Source organism: Sorghum bicolor, chromosome 7, assembly GCF_000003195.3.
Source record: "Sorghum bicolor cultivar BTx623 chromosome 7, Sorghum_bicolor_NCBIv3, whole genome shotgun sequence".
In the NCBI taxonomy this organism is placed as follows: domain Eukaryota; kingdom Viridiplantae; phylum Streptophyta; class Magnoliopsida; order Poales; family Poaceae; genus Sorghum; species Sorghum bicolor.
In genome coordinates, this window is record NC_012876.2 from 58,369,334 (window position 1) to 58,391,994 (window position 22,661).

The 22,661-nt window shown below is 43.9% G+C and overlaps 2 protein-coding genes across 3 annotated transcripts; one reads left to right on the plus strand and one right to left on the minus strand.

Annotated features, from left to right (window-relative positions):
* Positions 6,650-12,400, plus strand: LOC8080652 (protein Brevis radix-like 1). 2 transcript variants are annotated; one of them, XR_002454655.1, is made up of 6 exons: positions 6,650-7,063; positions 7,442-7,845; positions 10,441-10,576; positions 10,676-11,109; positions 11,414-11,588; positions 12,147-12,400. XR_002454655.1 is itself a non-coding variant. In XM_002444432.2 (5 exons), exons 1-5 carry the CDS (start codon positions 6,887-6,889, stop codon positions 11,490-11,492), a joined length of 1,230 nt encoding a protein of 409 aa, XP_002444477.1. In that variant the 5' UTR covers positions 6,650-6,886; the 3' UTR covers positions 11,493-11,915. The 2 variants fall into 2 exon arrangements, 1 of the variants encoding a protein (XP_002444477.1); XM_002444432.2 differs by lacking the exon at positions 12,147-12,400 and having other exon boundaries at positions 11,414-11,915.
* LOC8083510 lies at positions 16,055-17,281 on the minus strand. Its single transcript, XM_002445566.2, has one exon. It carries the CDS (start codon positions 17,242-17,244, stop codon positions 16,270-16,272), a length of 975 nt encoding a protein of 324 aa, XP_002445611.1. The 5' UTR covers positions 17,245-17,281; the 3' UTR covers positions 16,055-16,269.

Here is a 22,661-nt window from a genome sequence, read left to right on the forward strand (position 1 = left end):
TCTCGGCGATGATAGGGTCGACGATTAGAGGGTAGCTCCCGGGATTGGGGATGCGATCCGGGTGATCCTGTCTGTCGAACGTAATCGCGCTCTCTGACCACTTAAGGTACGAGGGCATGACCGAGCTGACTGCGCAAACTTCTTGGAGTTCGCGTTTCCTCTGACTCGCAGTGAGGCGAGCCGCACGTCCCCCAAAGATCAGGAGGCGGTTCTTGATCTTGGGGAAACCTTCCCCCTGGGGATCGTCGTCCTTGGTGGGCTCTTCGGCGCTCTCCTTGGTGATGATGTCGGTATAGTACCGACGAAGGATGGTGCACTCCTCAAGGGTGTGCTTGGTTGGTCCCCTGTGATAGGGGCATGGCTTCTTCAACATTTCGTCGAAGAGTCCGGGGCCAGCAGGAGCCCGCTTGGGGTTCTTGCGATCTGCCGCGGCGACCAAGTTGTCGTCCGACTAACCCTGCTTCCCTCTGCGACCCTTCTTCTTCTTCTTGGGGTCGCGTGAGCCCGAGGCTTCGGTGGCCTCGGCCTTCTATTTCCCCTTGGCTGCGTAGTCGGAGAAAATGGCGCCAACTGCCTCTTCGCCTGAGGCAAAGTTGGTGGCGATATCGAGCAGCTGGCTAGTGCTTGTGGGGGTCTTGCGTCCGAGCTCATGTACGAGCTCCTTGCAAGTGGTGTCAGAAATGAAGGCTCCGATAACGTCGGAGTCCGTAATGTTGGGGAGCTCGGTGCATTGTTTGGAGAATCGCCTGATGAAGTCTCGGAGGGACTCATCGGGCTTCTGCCGGCAGCTCCTGAGGTCCCAGAAGTTCCCAGGGCGCACGTATGTGCCCTGGAAGTTCCCGACAAAGATCCTGACCAGGTCAGCCTAGTCGTGGACCATGCGTTCAGGGAGGTGCTCGAGCCATGCCCTGGCCGTATCGGCCAGGTGCAGTGGGAGGTTGCGGATGATGAGCAGGTCGGCGTCCGCTCCACCTAGCTGGCATGCTAGGCGGTAATCCGCCAACCAGAGCTCAGGGTTGGTTTCCCCCAAGTACTTGGTGAGGTTGGCGGGCTGTCGGAATCGCGTCGGGAACTTGGCCCTGCGTATGGCCTCGCTGAAGACGCGGGGACCCGGAGGCTCTGGTGACGTGCTGCGGTCGTGATCGGGGTCGTACCTTCCGCCTCGGCGCGGTCGATAGCATCGAGACTCGGCCTCGTCCCTGTCACGCCGCCTGGCCTCGAGGGTGGCCCGAACGTCCGCGTCAGCCCCGACGCGTTCGTGGACTGAAGGGGCTCTGTTGCCCCCTTGCAGATTAGGGGGCGGCCGACCCTGCACCGTTGGTGCCTTGTGAGGGGGTCGGTCCTCTTGACGTCTCGAGCCGTGGGATTGTGATGCAGAACTCTCCGCGTTCTGCACCACAGCCTGCTCCAGAAGGCCTCGTAGCCCCTGGCGCACTCTCCTTCCCTCAGGGGTCAATGGCTCGGGCATCGCCCTGAGGAGGAGTGCGGCGGCAATCATGTTCTGGCTGGCCGTGCTGAAGACCGGGGCGTCACCCCCCTGGTCCTCGATAATACGGCGGTTGACGTCGCGGGCACGGCGTCTAGCCTCACCCCCGTCTCCGCGGCCGGATGGGTCTCGGACCAGGGCCTCGCGGAGTTGGCGGAGGCGTGTGCGTTCTTCTTCGAGTCTGGCCTCCAGCTCATTGAGCTGCTCGAGGTCAGGGCGGTGACCTCCTACAGGGGTTGATGCTACCCCGCGGGCTCCAGGGTCAATCCCGGGAGTAGGGTTGGGAGGTGGGGTCACATTCTCTTGCCTAGAGGGCCCTGCGTCCCCGTGGGCATTCTGTGGCGTGCCTCCGACTTCCAGGTTGAAGCATTCTCGTGACGGGTCGTAACTCCCATCGTTGGAGCCGGAGTAGCCGAGACAGTAGTTGCTAGCCTCCAAGAAGCGCATGAAGGTCTCCGGGTCGCCACATCCGGAAAAGTCAGCGCCGGTCCACTCGTCATCGCCCGAGGTGGGGTCCTCTGGATATGATGAGACAGGCGGTGTGGAGATGAGGTCCAGGGCAGACCTCAAGTGGTGCCCTGGAAGTTCCGTGTACGCACTTAATGTAGTGCTTACGGAAGAGGCGTAGGTAGTGGCAGCATTCCTGAGCCCGAAAGGGAACTCGGGAGATGCTGCTGTTTCTCCTTCATCCACAGGTGGTGGAGGAGGACGGGATGTTGATGCCCCTTTGTCCCCCTTGCGGGGGACGGGTGCAGGCCGTGCCTTCCCCTTCGATCGGGGCAGGACGGGAGGTCGCGATGATCCTCTGTTGGTCTGGGGAGCGGAGCTTGATGCCCCGCGAGCCCTTCCTCTAGCGCCTGCCGGGCCAGAGGAACGGGCGATCTGATGAGGAATATGCGGGGGGAAGGCCGGACGGATCCTGGCCTCGGCGGTAGGGTCAGAGATCCTGGACCTCTGACGCCCCTGCCGGGGGCCCTCCGTACGGTGTCCCGAACGGCTCCCACGCACTGTCTGTGGTAGGATCGGCTGGGGGCGAGGCTCGACATTGCCACGTGGCGGGAGGAGGACCATGTCGTAGCTGGAACCGAGGGACATGAACTCCAAAATCCCGAACACCATGATGGTGCCGTGGCGGAGTGGGTAAAATCCGTCTGCCATGCAAGCTTTCCCAGTAGGGATAGGTGAATGTCACGCAGAAGGCCCCTACCTGGCGCGCCAACTGTCGGCGTCTAGACTCATGGTCTAGGCACTAACGAGTGTAAGTCTGCGTAACTACCCAAGCTTGGATGGTGATGCAAGTGAGACACAGAGGGTTTATACTGGTTCGGGCCAAGAATGCCCTACGTCCAGTGTGATTGGGGGTTCTATATAACCTTGCACCCAAAGGTGCTTGTAGTAGGGGGTACAAGCAGGTTGCGAGAGAGGGCTAAGTCCAAGGTCTCGGCTTGGTGGTGGACAGAGTGCTGATCGCTGCTCTGCGAAGGAGTGTGGTGGTCGCGTGTGTGAACCTTCTGAACCTGTCCTTAGTTGTGAGCCCTGGCTCCCCTTTTATAGCCTCAAGGGAAGACAGGTATTTACATGAGTAGATTTCTTCTGTTGAATGGTGAAGCCACAGTCCTGACCCTGTTGAAGCTGGTCCACTTCGTCCTTGAGGGATGGTTGACAGCGTGGCTGCTCCTGTAGAGGGTTACCGAGCCCGGTTGGAGTCGTAGGGGTCGGGACGGCGATACTGCGGCCAGTCATGTTAACAGTGAGAGAAAACAGCAGATGGTGATGTTGATTAACCTCTCCCATTCCTCTTTTACTGTGAGGCTGTTCACCACAGTGAAGGAGGTAGGGCTGGACAGTGAAAGAGGTAAGGCTGCAGTGTCCAGGGTGGTTGGAATAGTCGACACCCTGCCCTGCTGCGGTATGGGAGTCATCGCGCCTGTCACGTCGTGGGTATGAGCGTCGTGTGGTGGAAGTCTTGCTGCCCAGGTGGAGTGGGGTCCGGCGCCCGAGCCTAGAAGGGGTCGGGCGAGACGGAACTTGCGTCCGAGACCCTGAGGTGTCGGGCGAGTCGGAACTTGCGTCCGAGGCCCTGGGGGGTCGGGCGAGTCGGAACTTGCGTCCGAGGCCCTTGGGGGTCGGGCGAGTCGGAACTTGCGTCCGAGGCCCTTGGGGGTCGGGCGAGTTGAATGAGCTGGGGCCCGTACCCCGGTGATTGTGGTTAGTATGCTTTGTCTTTTGTGTTTTTTATTGCTCTGATTTGGGTATCCCTTTTTATGGTACCCAACAAGCATCTCCTTGCTCTTCTCTGTCTTTCTGTAGTATTTTCCTGTATTTTTCCTTGTATTTGTCTGTACCGATTCACTGCCAAGAACTCCACGAATAGAACCATGACATACAGAAGAGCTCTAATGACCCCTGCTAATTTCTCTCTAACCATGCATGCGTGGGCCATAAGCATTAACTTCACCAAATAGTACATGCATGCATGCACTACCAGCCAAACAAATGCCCACGTGAAGCATCCATTCCTTAATCATCGTTAGCCTTTTTCGTATGATTAAAGTCTGGCCATTTCACAAATATCATATGCTAACTCTGATTTCAATAATTCTTTTTCCTAAATTCATCTAAAATTATGATCTACCTTTCATATTAATTTCATGATTTTTGGAGCTCATTTAAATTTATATGATTATTTATCTGTGCTTGTTGTCTTTGTCGGTCGTCGCGTATTTTAGCTGACGGAGTGAACGAGACGGAAAACGAGAACGTTGGAGACGAGTACCGCGAGTTTGACGCTGAGGACCCGGACTGTCAGCAGGAGTTTGCTGAGGACGCCGACGGAGGCAAGTCCAACCGATCCCCTTTGATGCATATTGATCCTATTTTTAAACACAACCCGTAGAAGCCGTTTTAAATATTGCATGTACGATATATGTACGAAGTATTTTTGCTGCTTAGTTAAAACCTGTTGAATAGCCATCCTTGAATTGATATTACCCGGTAATTGTCTTGTTCGAACCTAGAAACAAATAATATGCTATGACAGAAATATTATTATTTAGTATGCTTAGGACTTGTTACTCATCCTGGATACTCATCGCTATATTTTTTCAAATATAATAATTTTAAAAGTAAAAGGTGTGAGTGGTGAAAATAAATTGTGGGTATTATGAAAGGGTTAATGAACAAGTTATAGATGTGATTACTATAGAGATGGGGCGGATGGGATCTCTTTTGGGGATGCCCTGGTGTTGTGGCTTATACATTGCGAGGTTAAGCGTGAAGATATCCGTCTTGTCTCGATTAAGGACTGAGTTGATGATTCATCTTGCCTAACTCATTTATCGTACAACCACTCGCCTTGCATGGGAAAGGCTTAGTCTAGATCCCTCTAGTTAGTATGGCAATCACCTGGAGGCAGGTGTGCAACGGGACACTAAGTGATGTATGTGAAATTGTGGAAATGTATGAAAAGTTCTTTGTGAATTATTGTGGTATCATGAGATGCGGCCTTAGTGTTCCCATGGTGAGCGCCATTACTTAGCTATGGAGGGTAATGACTTTGATGGATCTGTGCTTGCACGACGGTGTAAGTTATGATATCCTACTTGTGGGAAAAGTGTACAACCTCTGCAGAGTGTAAATCTATCTGGATAGCCGTGTCCGCGGTCTCGGACGGGTTATGGTTTGGTTTCAACAACTAGATTGGTTGGGATGAGTGAAAACATGAGAGTGAGTGTGATTTTGGAAATAAATGGTTGACTGCCATTGTGTTGTGGGAACAAGGGTTCAACAACACTTAAAATTGTGATCAAACCCCCCATTTTCAGAAATACTATCATATGTGGAAAAGAGGTCTTTTACAACAGTATTTGTGAAATAAAACCTTGCATGTGTAAAAAGACAGCTTTATGCAAATGAAACTAAGCCTCGTCCTTGATTTATCCATATGCATATATATTGTTATTCCCTTCCGTAGGGTAAGGTTGGATTTGCTGAGTACTTTGTACTCACCCTTGCTTTATTAAACAAAGGAAGATCCGGACTTCGATCCCGAAGTGGCGTTCGAGTAAGGTCGTGTCTGCACCCAACTAAGCCTGTGGCATTGGGACTCGTCAGATGTTCGACTGTGATATCGTTTGTTTCTGGGTTCTTTGGACCTATGTTGTATTTTGGTGTCTTATTATTATAGCGTGCCTTCCTTGTCCACGCTTACTGAGACTACTGCGCTGAAACTTATCTGATGTAATAAATGTGTTACTAGCCTTCTGGGACTAGTATTGTATCACATTTGAGTTTCTGGTTTACCAAATTGCGAGACAAATTTTTTAAATTTAGTTACTCTATGATTGAATGTTTGTCAACTAAAAACGAAAGTACTACGGTGTTAAAATCTAAAAACTTTTTAGATGTTAACTTTTTTTTTCATCATTAAACGTAACCGCATAGTAGAGCAAAGGTACGCCCTTCGAGGTTTTGAGCTCAGTGCTGTTGTCAAACCTAAAAGGCCTTGGGCCGAAAATATGTGCCACACAGGCGGCGGACTACTAGTCTAGAATTTGGAGAAATTTTTTTTGCCGCTCAACGTCACAAAACGTGTCCACCGTCCCATACCGGAAAACAGATCTAATTCGATAGACGGAAATCTGAAAAAATTTATAAAACCTTTTAGGAACTAAACAAGGCCCTGGTGAAGAGATTTATAGTTCACCCCAAAAACCAAAAACTTTCTAAGATTCTCCGTCATATCGAATCTTGCGCCATATGTACGGAGTATTAAATATAGATGAAAATAAAAACTAATTACACAGTTTTGTCGAAATTAACGAGACGAATCTTTTAAGTCTAGTTAGTCTATAATTGAATAATTTTTTAAATACAAACGAAAGTGCTACAGTGTAGATTTTGCAAAATTTTTTAAACTAAACAAGGGCTTATAGAAACGAAAGCCGAAACTGCAAAAATCCTCCGATTTGATCGAGTTTGACCATCCAGGCCTTGTTTAGTTCACGATGGAAACTTGGTTTAAAAAATTTATCATAATTTATAAATAAATTATGTAATTAATTATTTAATTTAATGTCATGAAAAATCTTGAAAAAATTTATAAACTGAACAAGGCCTCACTTATCTCAGTGAACAAGTGAACCCCGGAAAAAAAGACAAGAGTAAAAATAACCCCCACACCGCGACTCTGTCTTCTAACGCCGGATCCTAATCCGCCATTAACGCCCTCCGCTCGAGAGCTCGGTTCCTATCGCAGAGGCGCGAGTTCCCCGTTCTGTTATAAACCCGCGCCGCGCCCTCCCGTCCTCTCCCCGGCTCCCCGCCCGTCCCCAGTCCCCCTCTCCGTCGCGGGATCCGAGGGCCGCGCGCTTGCGTCAGCCGTCAGGTCCGTGAGAGGCGATGCTCACGTGCATCGCGTGCTCCAAGCACCTCCCGGGCGGCGCGCCGCCGCTGCGCGAGCCGCCGGAAGAGGAGGAGGAGGAGGACGACGACGACCACCACGCCATCGCCGGAGGCGCCGGTGAATCGGCGACGACGCCCGGCACGAGGCACGCCGTCAAGTCGCTCACCGCCCAGGTTGGTCGCCGTGCTTGAGTTCTTGAAATGTTCCCCCTTTGGTGGCGAGAATTGAAATCCAGGGGGGTTGTTCTCGGTGCCTTTGTGATTTTCTGATCATGAAATGGACCAGGGTTCCAATCGCTGTTGGTTTAGGCGGAGTGGCAAAATTCGTGTTTTTTTGGTGTGTGTATCTGATCAAAATGTACCTTGCCTTGGTCTGGTAGAAGCACAAACTGGTACGAATTCGACATGCTTTGGGGGGTTTTGAGGCGTTGGAATGGTTGAATTTCTCCAAAATCTCATTGTTTTTTTGAACCTTTTGGTAGAAACTTTGTTTTGACGGTGTGGAGTGTGAGTTGGGCACTACGATTGATGGGAGATTTTCTTGGGTTTCAGATCAAGGACATGGCGCTGAAGGCGTCGGGCGCGTACCGGCACTGCAAGCCGTGCGCCGGGTCGTCGTCCCCGGCGGCGTCGCGGCGGCAGCAACCGTACTACCACGGCGCGTACGCGGAGTCCAGGTCCGACCGCTTCCACTACGCGTACCAGTGCGCCGGCAGCTCCGCAGCATCGACGCCGAGGCTGCGCACGGGGGGCGCGATGTCCAGCGGTGACGTCACGCCGTCGGTCAGCGCGCGCACTGACTTCCTCGCCGGCGATGAGGATGAAGAGGAAACGGCGGCTGGCAGCAGCGAGGAGGATGAGGCGAAGGAGTGGGTCGCCCAGGTGGAACCCGGGGTGCTCATCACCTTCCTCTCGCTGCCACGGGGCGGCAATGGTCTGAAGCGCATCCGATTCAGGTGAGGAGGCCTTGCTCTCATTTGTGCCAAACATTTGCTTATTGGTAGAACAACTTGGTTGATACTTGCAACAGATACTACTACTTCAAATTCAATAAATTTGCTTCAGATTTTTAGTTTACTGTCGTTGGATGTTGTGGGCATCACCTTCTCCATTGCCCAAGCAACTGGAGAACATAGGTTTGCATCTCTACGATGCAGAATTTTGTGCGTACTGGTTTGTTTATTTAAGGAAAGTTGTACAATTCATTTGGTTTGTTCCCTCTGTTCCTGAATGATTGTTCTTGAGCTCTAGGATCATTTCATAAGTTTCCATGTGTGAACAGAGGAAGCAAAATGAGTAAGAAAGGTACTGGTCCAGAAAAAAATGAAGCGTCTAATCCTGGGAAAATTTAAACTTTGATCTTGTTAGCTAAATTTGGAGTTCCAATGAACCTTCGATTGAGTATTGGTTTGATCTTTTTAGGTAAACGAGACAAGTATGTGCTTTATCTTGCTTTTCGCCTTTGTTGTTTTGTTCCTTTAGATCTTTTCCATCTTTGCTTTCATGAGAAGTTTGGAATTTGAAAGAGGAAAAGAAAAGGATTTTGTACACTAAGAATAAAATAGAGAAGGAAGGGATAAAGACATATCTACCATTCGAAGAGTTAAATAAAAACTCTGATTCATCATTGTTCTGAACAAGCATAGAAGACATTGCTTTGGGTACTCATATGATTGAGTTAGAATTAGAAGGAATTTTTTGAACAATGCAAAATAGATTTCTAAATTTGGGGGGAACTGTGTGAGAATCTCAACACCTGCAACTTCTGTGCATGAGCTCCAGTCCTTCTGCAATTCCAATATCTCTCTTTTCTAGACATAAGTTATTTGTGTACTTTTTATTCCAAAAAAAAATATTCTACTTGTCTCGGCCACGAAGAAAAGGGACATTTAAGATGTTTTGCCATCAGATTAGTGTTTAATCAGCGCAGGCAGTTATAAATCTGTGTGTTCAATATGGCTTGAACAGATGAGTTAAAGAGCACACAAAAATTTGTTATGTAATCTCTTATTTCTCAAAGCATCATGTGTTGATTTCTGACAAAATTTCCATTCTTCAAATGGTACACTGCATTTGAACTACATAGGTCTAAGGGCATGATTCCTACAAAGAGCATCTAGTTAGTCACTCACATGCCGCAACAGGACAATATCTGGATCTGTCTGCCAGAAAGCTAATAGATTTGTACTTCTAAATTATTCATCAGAGCAGCAATTAAATGTCACTTACATTTGAAACTTTACTAGGTAGAATAGCTCTGAAGCCAAGCTTGCACATTCATGCGTCTATGAGTCTGCCATACATTTCAGACTCAGCTTTTTTCTTCCTACTCTATGATGAGATTATTAGGTTAAGATCGTCTTAACCTAATAATCTCATCATAGAGCCGGAAGAGAAAAAGCGAGTCTGAAATGTAGAGGACCACCATCTAGTAGCCTTAATGGAACAAAATTAAAGGACAAAACTGCAAGTGGTTGTGTTCGTTCATTGTCCTTCTGTAATAAAGAAAGGGTAGCCTTGCTTTGGTATCTCATTATTCTAATGGGGTCCCTCCACCCCCTGCTTATGCGGGGAGCCAACCAACCTAGATAATTGGACTGGTGGCACTTCTTTGGCTATTTTATTTGAAGTAGTGCTGGCTTTCATGTAGATCTTGTAAATGACTCCTAGAAACTTGATACATACACTATCAAGGAAAAAAAGATACTTGTGAAATTTATTACGATATTCTGAACTTTTGAAATGGTTAAATATTTTTTTTTCAGATTGGAATGTATTTCCATACTAAGAATGTTATGAGAGAAGTTCCTTGTGGCACCCTTCTTTGATTACCTGCCACCAGTAATGTTAAAAGATTGTTATTCTATTTGGGAAGATGAACTGAATTTAGAACACTAATATGGTTCACTTGTAGCTTATTTTTGTGGTCTAAAAAAAATCACGAGATTTTCTCAGTGTTGGTGCGTTGTCTATAACATGAATTGTAAGAACAACCATTCTTGTCACATGTGTGGATTAGCTCAGCAGAACTCAGCCAATTATATTCTAAATGGAATACCCACCAATCATCCATTGACAGTTTGTGCAAAGCTGGACTCTGGTAGAGAGAACAATCTTTAGCTGTTTGCCAACAGGAGATTCTAATTCGTAGCTGGGAGAGCAAGTTGGCTAGTAATTTAGTTCTTTCCGTAGTTCATATAATTTGCAGGAATGGAGGGGTATATCTGTATATGAGCATTCTAGCATGGTTCAATATAAACAAAATGCTCACTTGCTCAGTATGGTTTAATATAACAAAAATATGTTGCTACACTAAATAAGAATTAGCTTGCATAAGTTTAATGATGTTGGGACAAAATAAGGAGACCAACAAGTTTATCTTCTGTTGGTCCAGTTCCAGTATGGTCCTTCCTCTTCCTTGCTATTTACTTTACTTTATGCTTGCTTCTTGTTTCAGGTGACAAAAGTACAAAACTAAGTGTTTTCTGTATGATAATGACAACTTACCAATTTCTGTTGTGTTCCTTCATGCATGGACTACCGCATAATAGCCGTGAAATGTTCAACAAATGGCAAGCACAAAGATGGTGGACTGAAAATTACGAGAAGGTCATGGAGCTTTACAACGTTCAGAAGTTTGACAGTCAAGCTGCTTCTCTGCCAAGCATTCCAAGGTCTGAAAATGAGGTAAGAGCCCCTTTGAATCACCTTTCATGATGTTCTGATTATTTGCAGCATGCCTTATTATGTTGTCCCCTGCTGTGTCATGGCTTGCACTTCATGCAGAGCTCCAAAGACGATAACTCAGCTACAGCTCCACTTAACAAGGGGCAACTACTAGATACTTTGCACAGACCACTAAAAGTTAGTGGAGCCATAGGATATTCATCTTCAGATTGTCTTCAGCACCAACCCAATCATCTTGGCAACATTTACCGCCAAGACCGCTACCTTGGGCACCAATGTTGTGATTCAGTTGGACTGGCATCAACGCCTAAGTTATCAAGCATTAGTGGAGCAAAGACAGAAACTTCTATTGATGCATCAGTGAGGACAAGCTCATCTCCTGAAGAGGTGGATCGATCAGGTGAACTTTCAGCCTCTGTTAGCAACGCAAGTGACCAAGAGAGGGAATGGGTAGAAGAGGACGAGCCTGGTGTGTATATTACTATTCGAGCTTTGCCTGGTGGCATCAGAGAACTACGTCGCGTCAGATTCAGGTTTGCTGTTTCTGCTTATGACCATGTTTTTTGGATAGGCTGGTCTTAGTGGGTTTGTGAATAGAACTATTATATCCCTGCAATTATTATGTGCTCATTGAGAACCTGGACAAGGATATTGGTACTCGATTTGCAAACTTTTAACTGGTATCAACAGTATATAGTATGAATGAGATTTTAGTTAACCTTATTCATCAGATTTTAGCTTACTTTTAAGAACATATTGGTTGATTATAAAATCAAGAACCTGTCCTCTTTTGATATGGTTGGAGAACTTACTCTTTTCTTGCTGTTCTTTGTGCAGCCGGGAGAGATTCAATGAGATGCATGCCAGGTTGTGGTGGGAAGAAAACCGAGCGAGGATACATGATCAATATCTCTGAGAGAAGACGTGTCAACTACATTTTACCATTTGCTACTTCTACTTCTACCATCATAGAAACACCTCTGTACATCGGGCACTAACATCGTATCATCAGGTTTGGTCCTTGCAGGCGCAACAATGACCCTGGGTAGCTAGGACTGTTTGCATTTGCATGTGTGACAGGACTGACAGTGGGCTTCGAGGCTTTTTCTTTTCTTTTCTTTTCTTTTCTTTTTTGTGTCTAACATTTGCTCTGTTTGTGTGATATTCACATATTTTCCTTTTCCTGCGGTGTCGTTAGTCAATCTGAGTAGACGGTTTATGTGAGAAAAAAAAGGAGAAATTGTACCTTTTTATCAGCCATAAGTTGCTGTTTTGGAAAACAAAACTGGACTGATGGCTTCATGATAATCACTGAATTGACGCATGAAAAATTTTAAAACTGATGGCTAGTACAAGCATGGGCACTAGTTTCGTGCCTCAAGAACATAAGAGAGATTGTTTATACTCCCTCTGTTCCTGAATAAATAGAATTCGAGCAAGTTTTGGAGAAATTAGTATGACAGAGAAAATACTTACTATACTATCCTTCATCAACTAGATTAGTTGCACACTGATTGGTGATTGTTCTGGTAGCACATACTTAGCATTTACTACACACATCTAATTGCAGAAACTCAACACTGGATTGGGAGATGGGAGAGGGTGCAATAAATGAGAGGAGACTTCAAGGACAACAAATGGGTTGGTGGACCATTCAACCCCTTGGAGATTGATTTATTTGTAGCCAAATTCTTGAGCTAGGAATCTATTTATTTAGGGATAGAGTTGGAGAGAGTATGCATTAGTATACATTAGTCTTAATTTGTATTGGATCTTATATGGTACTCTATTTGACCTAAAGCAACTGCACGTTTTGTTTTTTGAGGAGTGACTTTTTATTTAAAAAATTAACCAGGTATATAAAAAATTATATATATATATATAAGTTTACTATAAAGTATATTATGCTATGGATCTAACCGCCCGCTCTTGGATCAACATCCTGCAGTCTAGATTAGAGTTTGCACAGTTTGCACGGGAGATGAGTTTGCACTAGATCCGTTGCCTAATATCAAATGATACTTACGATAAATATTAATATTTTTATATATTTGGTGAAACATTAAAATGTTTGGCTCATCAAGAAGCAATATATGTGATTATTTTGTGAGAGAGTATAGTCCAAACTAGCATAAATGTATGCAATGTCTTTTGTTTGGTTGTTTTGCACAAACAAACTATATTTGGTAAGGTTGTGTCTGATTACCTATATTGTGTTGCATGTAGTCACCAATCTCTACAACTTAAAATTATGGAGAGGACCCATCTACCACATCCACGGTGAAGCCACAACTCCCCTTTTTACTATGTCATGATAGGTTATCCCATCAACTCAGGCCCCACTCACCCATGCATGCAAAATTGTTTTAGCGAATTAAAAAAAGTCATAACTCTTAAACCGAAAATATAAATTAAATTTCGATTGCACCATTAAATTTCTTATAACAAATCCTTCAAAAGAAGATCACACATGGATATATTTAGATAAAATTTTATTAATGAATATTTATCTTATCAACTAAAAATTATGGAGAGGACCCGTCCACAACTCCCATCTCTTTGGTGGTCTTTTTTACTGCACGATGACACGCTATACTTGAAAATAAGATCACACATGGATATATTTAGATAAAATTTTATTAATAAATATTTATCTCTACAACTAAAAATTATGGAGAGGACCTGTCCATAACTCTCATTTCTTTGGTGGTCTTTTTTACTGCGCGATGACACACTATCCCATCAACTAGGCCTCACTCACCTATGCATGCAAAATTGTTTTAGCGAATTTAAAAAAGTCATAACTCATAAACCAAAGATATAAATTAAATTCCGATTGCACCATTAAATTTCTTATAACAAATCCTTCAAAACAAGATCACACATGGATATATTTAGATAAAATTTTATTAATGAATATTTATCTTATAAAAATAAAATATTTTCTTTTATTAAGTAGAGACAGTATTCTAGGTTCAACAGACAATGTTCTGTCTTTGTAAAAAAATGTTATTGATTGAGAAGAATAGTATTTTGGTTTTAGGTTTATGAAACTGATATTACAATATACATAAAAATACATAAATACATGACATAGATAATAATAATAATAAATTCTAGAGTAAAAAGCATAAGAAAAAATAAAAACACAAAATAAAAAAAATTCAAATAATGTCAAAGGGTTACTTATCAAATATCGTAAATATATTTATAGGACATTAACATCACCAAATACATCATAGAACATCATTAAATATATTATAGAACATCACATCTATTATAGATTACATGTATACTAAGTGAACACTATAAAAAACATCATAGAACATTATATGTATACTACGTAAATATGACATAACGCAACATAGAACACTAAATATATACTACATAAACATCGCATATATATAGAAAATAAAAATAAAAAATAAAATTACTAAGAAGAAAAATATAAAAACAAACATGATTAACAAATGATAAAAAGTGTATAGAGCAAAGAAAATAAATGAATAATTTAAATAAGGATAAAAAGAAGATTAAAAGGAATTAAAATATAAAATAAGAATGAAGAAACATAGAAAACTTGAAAAGAAAAAAGAAAAACAAATAGAAGCAAGGAAGAACAATAAAACTAAAACCAAAAGAAAAAGAAAATAAAAGGTAAAATTAAAACAAGAAAAGAATAAGGAAAGGACTTGAAATAAAATAAAATCGAAAAACGAAAACTCAAAAGAAAATAAAAAAAGAAGAATATAGACAGAAAAAATAAAATAACAATGAAGAAACATAGAGTATGTGGATTTTAAAACCCGTAACAACGTACGGGCATTAACCTAGTATGTTCTAAGAGTAAAATCCACCGCCGGTCCTTGAACTTGGTCGGTGATGTCATCTAGATCCCTAAACTTCTAAAGTGATATATGTGAGTTTGTAAACTTGGCAAGCTGTGTTATCTAGATCCCTGAACTTGGCCGATGATGTTATTTTAGTCCCTAAACTTTCAAAGTGATCACCACATGTCTTTAAACTTAGCAAGCGGTATCATCCCTATCCAAACATAGTCTAACCTACTCTATAAGCTAACCTAAATCCAACATGTGTCAATTAATCAATCTTTATTTATCTCATATTTATCGTGAAAATATAAATTATACAAAATAATTTACATCAACAAAAAACAAATTAAAGTATTAAAATACTTTACAGTAAAAAAATATATTAGGTTTAAACTAAAGTATAAATATAGTAAAATTAATAAAATATTTATGTATCATTGATAGTATTACAAAATAATATTAAAATTCCTATAGTATTAAATTTTTCTCTATTAAAAGTTACTTCTAATTTTAGTATTATTTTAAAACTTTTAAAAATGTTATTATAGAAGGATTAGTAGTAAAATTATGTGTGCAAATAGTTCAACAAGAGATAAACTTAAAAGATACGTATATAAAGATTTGCTAATAATATTTGAGCTATCTCAGACTGCGAATGTTCTGAGCACATTAAAAAAACAGAAAGAATACAATGTTTTAAGAAAGGAGTGTTTTGGAAAAAATATTGGGTGACTATGTAGCAGTACACCGTGGATGATTATGTATGAACACGTGGCACGAATCAATGGTGGGTGTCATGGGTCCCCACCCATTTTTTTCCATTTTAGAAGGCAGCATCTACGAATTGATGGCCTTTTCAATAAAAAAAAAAACTATTGATGGCTTCATGAAAAATAAAAAGAAAACGAAGCCAACCATCTTCAATTTGTGTGCTACCTGCCTACCTCGATACTCTTAAGCCTTCTCACTACCGGCTGCTATACCAGATCTGGAAAAACCGATGAAGCGGAAAAGGGCGAAACCAGTGTGCCCATCCCAATCAGGGGGCGTAGGAGAGAATTTACTTTGGGCAGATTAATCATACTCTAGACCAGCGGATGTCCATCTCTTTGTCAGTGTCATGCACCAGGAAACAAAGATTGTAACCATATGATTGCATTTACTGTTTCTGAGCCATGAAAATTTTCCAGTGTGGCACCTTTCGATTCAGAAGTAGTATAATGTTCTGAAGACAATTCAGAACCAGAGGCCATATGTAAAGATAAGCATTAAGCAGTTTTGCATTGCCAGAATTCATCATCAACAAGATCGTAAATGAGGGACAGCCAAACATCAAATCAGAATTCTAGTCAAGGTATAAGCAGCTGACATGAACAAGACCAAAAATTTGCAATACCTAGGCCTTGTTTAGTTCCCAGAAAATTTTGCAAAATTTTTCAGATTCCCCGTCACATCGAATCTTTAGACGCATGCATGGAGTATTAAATATAGACGAAAATAAAAACTAATTGCACAGTTTGGTCGAAATTGACGAGACGAATCTTTTGACCCTAGTTAATCCATGATTGGACAATATTTGTCAAATACAAACGAAAGTGTCACTATTTATATTTTACAAAAAATTTTGGAAGTAAACATGCTCCTGTTTTCTAATTATACAAACTCTCCTCCAATCACAGCATATGCTATTACAAACCTGATCAGACATGCATAACTTACCAAAACTCAATCAGTGAGGACTGACGACCAAACAAAGAACCACGCCCCAAGCTACAATTTACCTCCAAGTCTATTTGCGCACAAAATGACATTTTACACAAACGTTCCCACGCTGAAAATCCTTTTCTTCTCTCGTCCCGCTTATGGCCGTGATATCTCCATCGGCGCCGCTTCGCCGAACACACGCCCGGAGCCGCCTTTCGCTGTCTCGACGTCGTCGTTCTCTTCGCCGTCGTCATCATCATCATCTTCTTCTCCATGGTCGTTTCCCCTAACCTGCGGCACGTACCGCGGCTCCTCCTTGTAGAGGCTGCACATCCGGTGGTAGAGCGCGACGACGAGCACGACGGTGGCGGACAGGTACCAGCTGAACTGCAGGTTGACGAGCGCCTTGGCGCGGGCGAGCGCGCCGTCGTCGTCGCGGCACCGCGCTACGTCGTGCCCGTCCTCGTGGCTCAGGACGCAACCCTTGGGCAGGAGCGCGGGCGTCCACAGCATGACACCCATGGCCACGAACCAGACGCCCTGAAGCAGCAGGCTCGCCGACCGCACCAGGCTCACCGCGAAGCTCCGGGGCGCGGCGACGCCGAGGACCGTCGTGGCGAGCGTGACGGCGACGACGCCCTGCAGGAGGAGGTGGTACTGGCCCTCCACGCCCACGTGGTCCGCCGAGTGCAGGTGGAACAGCATCAGCTCCTGCGCGAACGCCGCGGCGGCGGCGAGCTGGGACACCGCGTCCCCGGCCCGGCACGGCGGCGCCCGGTGCCGGGCGGCGCAGGCGCCGTCGAGGAGGATGGCGGACGCGGCGTAGACAAGCAGCGCGAGCGAGATGGACGCGTGCTCGAAGTTGTGGAGGTGGTCGGAGGGAACCGTGCCGTCGGAGTCGAACGGCTGGTGCCTCGCTGGGCCGACGACGAGCTCCATGAGGATGGACGCGACGGCGCCGGCGATGACGAGGCTGAGCTCCAGGTGGCGCGCGCCGCGCACGGGGAACCATACGGGCGCGACGTAGGAGGCGGGGCGCAGGAGGAAGAGCCTGATGTGGCTGTAGAGGTGCCATAGGCCGACGACGATGAAGCACACGCCCGGTGCGACGTGGCCGACGAGCGTGCCCATGACGCGCGCCGGCGTTGAGTTGGGTCTCTCTGCTTATTCTCCGGTGTGGGCGCGCGTGTAAGAGAGCAAGGCAGCAGCAAGCGATGGTGTGGCCGTCTTGTGTTTGAGGTCTCCGGGGTTTTAAGAGTCCACTACGGCTTGGAAGGTTTTACACGAGCTTCTTCCGTGGACTTGGACTTGAGGGTTTGGATTTTGTGTATGTGCCGCACTCTTCTCTCCAGAACATTTTTCACCAAATTTTTGTTTAAGCGTTCTTGTGTGGTGTTACGTATAACGCTAATCTAAAAAGTTGTCAAGTACCATTATAAAGACATGTACTTTGCTGGTGAACATTGTAAAGAATATGGACCCTGACAAGAGTGGTGATTTTGATAGTTAATTATGAACTAATAATTTGGACTAACAACGTGTGCTAGTATATAAGGTACATTAGTCCATAGGTTATAAAGATGGACTTGAGCTAGACTAACGTGAAGATCTCAAACAATCATTATTTAGGAACCCAGTATAGGTGCTCACACAATTTCTGCTAGTTAAAGTGCCGATGGACAGCAAGTAACATAACATTTAATATCTTTGTTAAGATATTAAGATTTTCAGCTCAATTTCTCGGAGATGTTTATATGAATATGTAGCTCGACTAAACTTTCAAATTATATGGTTATTAAAAAAAAACAGAACTTTGGATCGATATACAATTATATGGTTATTCCTGCTACGAAGCATGTTTGGCGCAAAGGTTTCAGCTTGGTAAATTCCTATGGATTGGCTTCTTACGTTACTAATTCCATAATTAATAAAAACCTATTTATCATAGCTCAGTTTCACTAGTAAAGTTTTTTTTTTACTTTACAAGTAGCTTTTTCATTAAAGTTGTTTCCCATTTAGCAAAACACCTTCACATGATGGACAAAAAGAATAAAATCACTCCCTCTACTTTTCTTTTGTTCTACTTTTTTCTCACGTCACGGTCTTTTTTCGGTAATGAGATACTTATCATACGTCCGAACAGACGGACGTTGTTCTCATCCGCTCATTCTTCGCTTCTTTCCCTCCTGCGATATCTCCACACCACGCCCGCGACGTTCCTCTGCGGAGCCATGCCCCTGCACCCCCACCCCATGCGCGTCACACGAGCAGATGCGGCCGCTGCTTCCGTCTCCCTCCTCCAGTAGTGCGGCGGCGTCCCTAGCGCGAGTCTCTGGTGACCTCCTTCCTCGTAGCCACCTTCGGCGACCCTTCCTCTTCTCCGACCAGCCACCCCCGGCCTCAACTCCGGTGTGGGGATAGGCAGCGGGCGTAGATCCAGCACGGGCACAGATCCAGCGCGGGCGCATAGCCTAGCTCCGGCAAAAGACGCATAGCTCCAGTACGGGCGACCAACGCAGCCTCCTGCTCCCCTATGTTTCTCGACCTCCGGTGGTTCCTTCCCCCACCTCAGCGTCCTTCCTCCCCTACCCTAGCGACACCCTCCCCCCACACCGACGTCCTCCCCCACTGGGAGCCCCCAATCTCCGTAGATCTGGCGGCCATGGCACTCCCTGCGCTAGGATCTCTCTGCCCACCCTATGTTGCAATTGTATATTTCAATTGTTTCAGAAGGTTCAAAGGTGTGTTGCAATTGAATCAAATGGATGTTGCAAAAGTAGATCGGAGAATGTTGTACATGTTGCCTTTCAATTGTTTTAAAGGCATGTTGTAATAGTATGTTTTTGAATGTTTTAGATGTTTCAGTGGTATGTTTTGTCTGTGTTTTTTCCATAGATGTATGTTTCAATTGTGTTTATTTGGATATTGAATATGTTGTACACATATGTTGTATGTGTTTTATTATGATGTTTGCATATAGTTGCAATGGCTTTCAAGTGTGTTTCAGGTGTGTTTTTCAAGTATTTCATAAGTATGTTTTCAAGTGTTTCAACTGCCTTTAGTCGTAGGTTGCAACTGTTGTTTTTGGATGTTTCAAAAGCAGATCGAGTGTTGTGTCTTCCTTCTCGCTTTTCTGCTGCCTTGCCTTGGTGTCTCCTCCTCTTTGGCGCTGGCATCTACCGTGCCCCAGCCTCTATCTCTCGATGCGGGTGATGTTTGGTGTGGTGCTAGCCCCACGTGGGTGCACATACACAGGCGGGGTAGGTGACTCGGATCGGTCCTCCCCTCATGTGCATATGGGCATGTGAAAGGAAGCGGACTATGCGGGTGCTGCGTCTGGATGGAGCAGGTTTGGGTAGTCCCTATGTATGCTTGAGTGTGGGCAAGCGAACTATGCGGATGTGCAGAGGTGGCGTGGGAGCGGGTGTCCAGACAGGACGTCTGTCCGGACGTCAGGGTGCTAGTACTACCATTTTTCCTCTGCTCGTTTCTTACTGAGGCAGCATTGTCTTCATCCTCTGCGTGTGTCCTTGTCAGCTGCATCCATAGCATCTGCGCACCTGCCCACCCCCTCCTCTTTTCCTCTCCCCCCACGACGAGATGCACCCTCGACAGCCATGCACCCCGGCGATCGTGCTCCCCGGCAGGCCGCGCCTAGGCGAGCGGCGGCACCCCCGGGGATGCCCCCCAACTAGCCACGCCCCTCGGCGGCCGCACCACCTGACTGGCCACGCCCTGCGCGCTCCCTCACCTATGGGCACATGAAGTCCTTTACGCGCAGGTGGGATCCACTTGTTTGAGATCATCTCAACTTATCCCTATGTGAGGAGAAGAAACAACATATTCCATAAAGTTGTTTTGAAAAGAGATATTTAGCAAAAAAAAAACTCACAATAGCTCGTGACGTTGTTGGTAAAGCTATACCAGATAGAGCAGCATAAGCTCAAACCTGTCTTGTTGTTTTTCCTAGGGAAAGTGAAATGCGTCTCTCTGTCTCTCTCCCCCACGTTCATCTCACTTGACAAGTAGAACTTTCCGACGAACAGAATAGCTCGCTGTAATAGCATATTAAAGTCAGATTAAATTCTACATAGATACAGGCAGCGCCCACAGAATTATATACATATATATACACACACGTAGCGATTAGCAATGTCTCCAATGGCGGTGTTGAAGTCATTTGCTCTCTTGATCAAACCAATAACGGTCAAATGAACTAGCCTATATTAGAGCAAATTAAAGTCAGAGGAAACATGGCCAAACAATTGACTTGTGAAATTAGTTTGTTTTCTTATGATAAAATTTATATATGTTCAAGTTCTTGACTACAAGTATCAAATTTAATTACTTTTTTTAGAATTACACATTATAGGCGCTCGGAACGCACACACACTCACCCTTATGAACAAACCCACACAAACTTTACCCCTACTCCCTCCAATTTTCTAAAGAATGTTGTTTTGAGGTTTGTCTTAAGTCAAGCATTTTAAACTTTGACTACAAATAAAATTTTTTGGGTTGAGTTTGAAAATATGAAAGTGACATAAGTAGATTTATCTTGAAATGTAGTTTCATAATATTATATATTGACTATATTTTATAACAAAAAGTAATTGGTCAAAATTATTTTTTGGAGAACGTGTCATTATCTAAAACGATATTCTTCGGTAGATCGGAGAAAGTATGAGCTTCTTCGAAGATTGGGTCGTCAAACCCTCGAGATTGATAAAATCATCATAAATATCTTATTGTTAAGGAAACATCATTTACCGCAGTATATTGAAAGCACAATGGACGACATTATCTTTTTAGTGGTAGACGACGTGCCTTGACCGCAAGGCTTATATGGTGATTCTGTTAATTTTGAGATATGTCAGCTCTATCTTTTAAAGGTAGGTATTAGTGTCTATGTGTGTGATTCGTTAAAAAAATGACTTCTTGGATTGAACGTCTAGAGAGGCCAGGCTCCGTGGGAGAAAAGATCAGGATGCCCGCATACACGGAGCCAATGGGGCTAGGGGGCTCCAACCGTTTACCGCTGCTGGAACAGTGGAGTTTTTAGTGTTTTTTTTTCTAATTTTAAACACAAATATATAAGATAGGATGAGCTGAGATATTTTTTATAATATATTTTTTGAATTTTATTCTCGATTGATGTTTTCAATATAAAACTACTTCGAGCTATTATGTTTTTTATTTTGAGGGATTATAATAATGCTAAGTCGATGTAGCACTTTTGTTCAGCTTTATTTATTTTTTTTATGGCTTTGTCTCTGGATGCCCGCACTTACTAAATAGTATAGTTATATTAATCCTTTTTTACAAGGCCTTTATTTAAAAAAAAACACTTGGTATAAGATTCCTATGTGCTGCCCGAACGAGAGACCACGGTTTCGGTCATCATGACTTTTATTTCCTACCCTACTAGGCTACTACCATCCGCTGCTTTCGCAAGAAAAGGCTCTTTCAAAGTTCAAATTTGGCGTCCGATGGTCTAGCTTGTACCATAGAACATTAAGACCTTGTTTAGTTTCCAAAATTTCTTAAATTTTTTTTAAAATTTTCTATCACATCGAATCTTTGAATGCATGTATAAAATGTTAAATATAGATAAAACAAATAACTAATTGCATAGTTTATCTGTAATTTGTGAGACGAATCTTTTAAACCTATTTAGTCCATAATTAAATAATAATTGTCAAATACAAACGAAAATACTACAGTAGCCAAACCCAAATTTGTCACCACTAAATAAGGCGTCCTGTTTAGATTTGAAATTTTTTGGCCAAAGTGGTAAATATTTTTGTGGTCAGAACACGAGAAAAAATTTAGATGTTTAGTTTGGCAAATTTTTTTAACTTGGGCTGCATGCATTTGCAGTTGTTATTGGTGGGCTTCTATAGGAGTGCGTGCACAGTAGCAGCCCAAAATTTTTGCCCCAAAATTTTTAGCCCCGTTTAGTTTCCAGGCCCCAATTCCACAAAATTTTTTCTCTGTAAGCAAAAAAAATTTAAATCTAAACAGGCCTATATAAATCGGCTTCTTAGTATCGGTTCTAAACTATCAGTTTTCAAATTAGCAGTGAACAAGAGACCATGATAATAGTGTGAGGTAACTCCGAATCCATCACTCCTCAGAGCAACTCCAACAGCTTTGCTATTCTTATTGTGGAAGCCTTTTAGAATTTTTATAGTAGAAAAATAGACTCCAACAGATGTGCTATTTGGTTTTGTAAAATAGAAAGTTTGCTATCTCTTGATTTTCGTTGGCCATATATAACCAACCACTGGCACTAGCTATCTGATAGCAAGGCTGTTGTGAACCTCTTTTTTTAAGAAGTTATCTATTTTGCAAAATGGCTAAACATTAGAATTTAGCTACTAATTTTAGCCAAGCTCTTGGAGATGCTCTCATAAACCCTGTTACCGCAGCCGTCGCTAGGGTCTTTGACTAGGCGCCGCCGCCACGGCCACTCCTATCTCTACTATTACTGGTCTTCCTCCTTCCCTCCTTTAGCATATCACTAGATGTAGAAAGTGAGGATCCAT

Excerpts from the sequence above, each read along its gene's own strand:
- LOC8080652 (XM_002444432.2), top strand. The coding sequence starts at position 6,887 with ATGCTCACGTGCATCGCGTGCTCCAAGCACCTCCCGGGCGGCGCGCCG. Across the intron at positions 7,846-10,440 it reads CTGAAGCGCATCCGATTCAG|CCGTGAAATGTTCAACAAAT; the intron begins GTGAGGAGGCCT and ends ACCGCATAATAG. Across the intron at positions 11,110-11,413 it reads CTACGTCGCGTCAGATTCAG|CCGGGAGAGATTCAATGAGA; the intron begins GTTTGCTGTTTC and ends TTCTTTGTGCAG.
- LOC8083510 (XM_002445566.2), bottom strand. The coding sequence starts at position 17,244 with ATGGGCACGCTCGTCGGCCACGTCGCACCGGGCGTGTGCTTCATCGTC.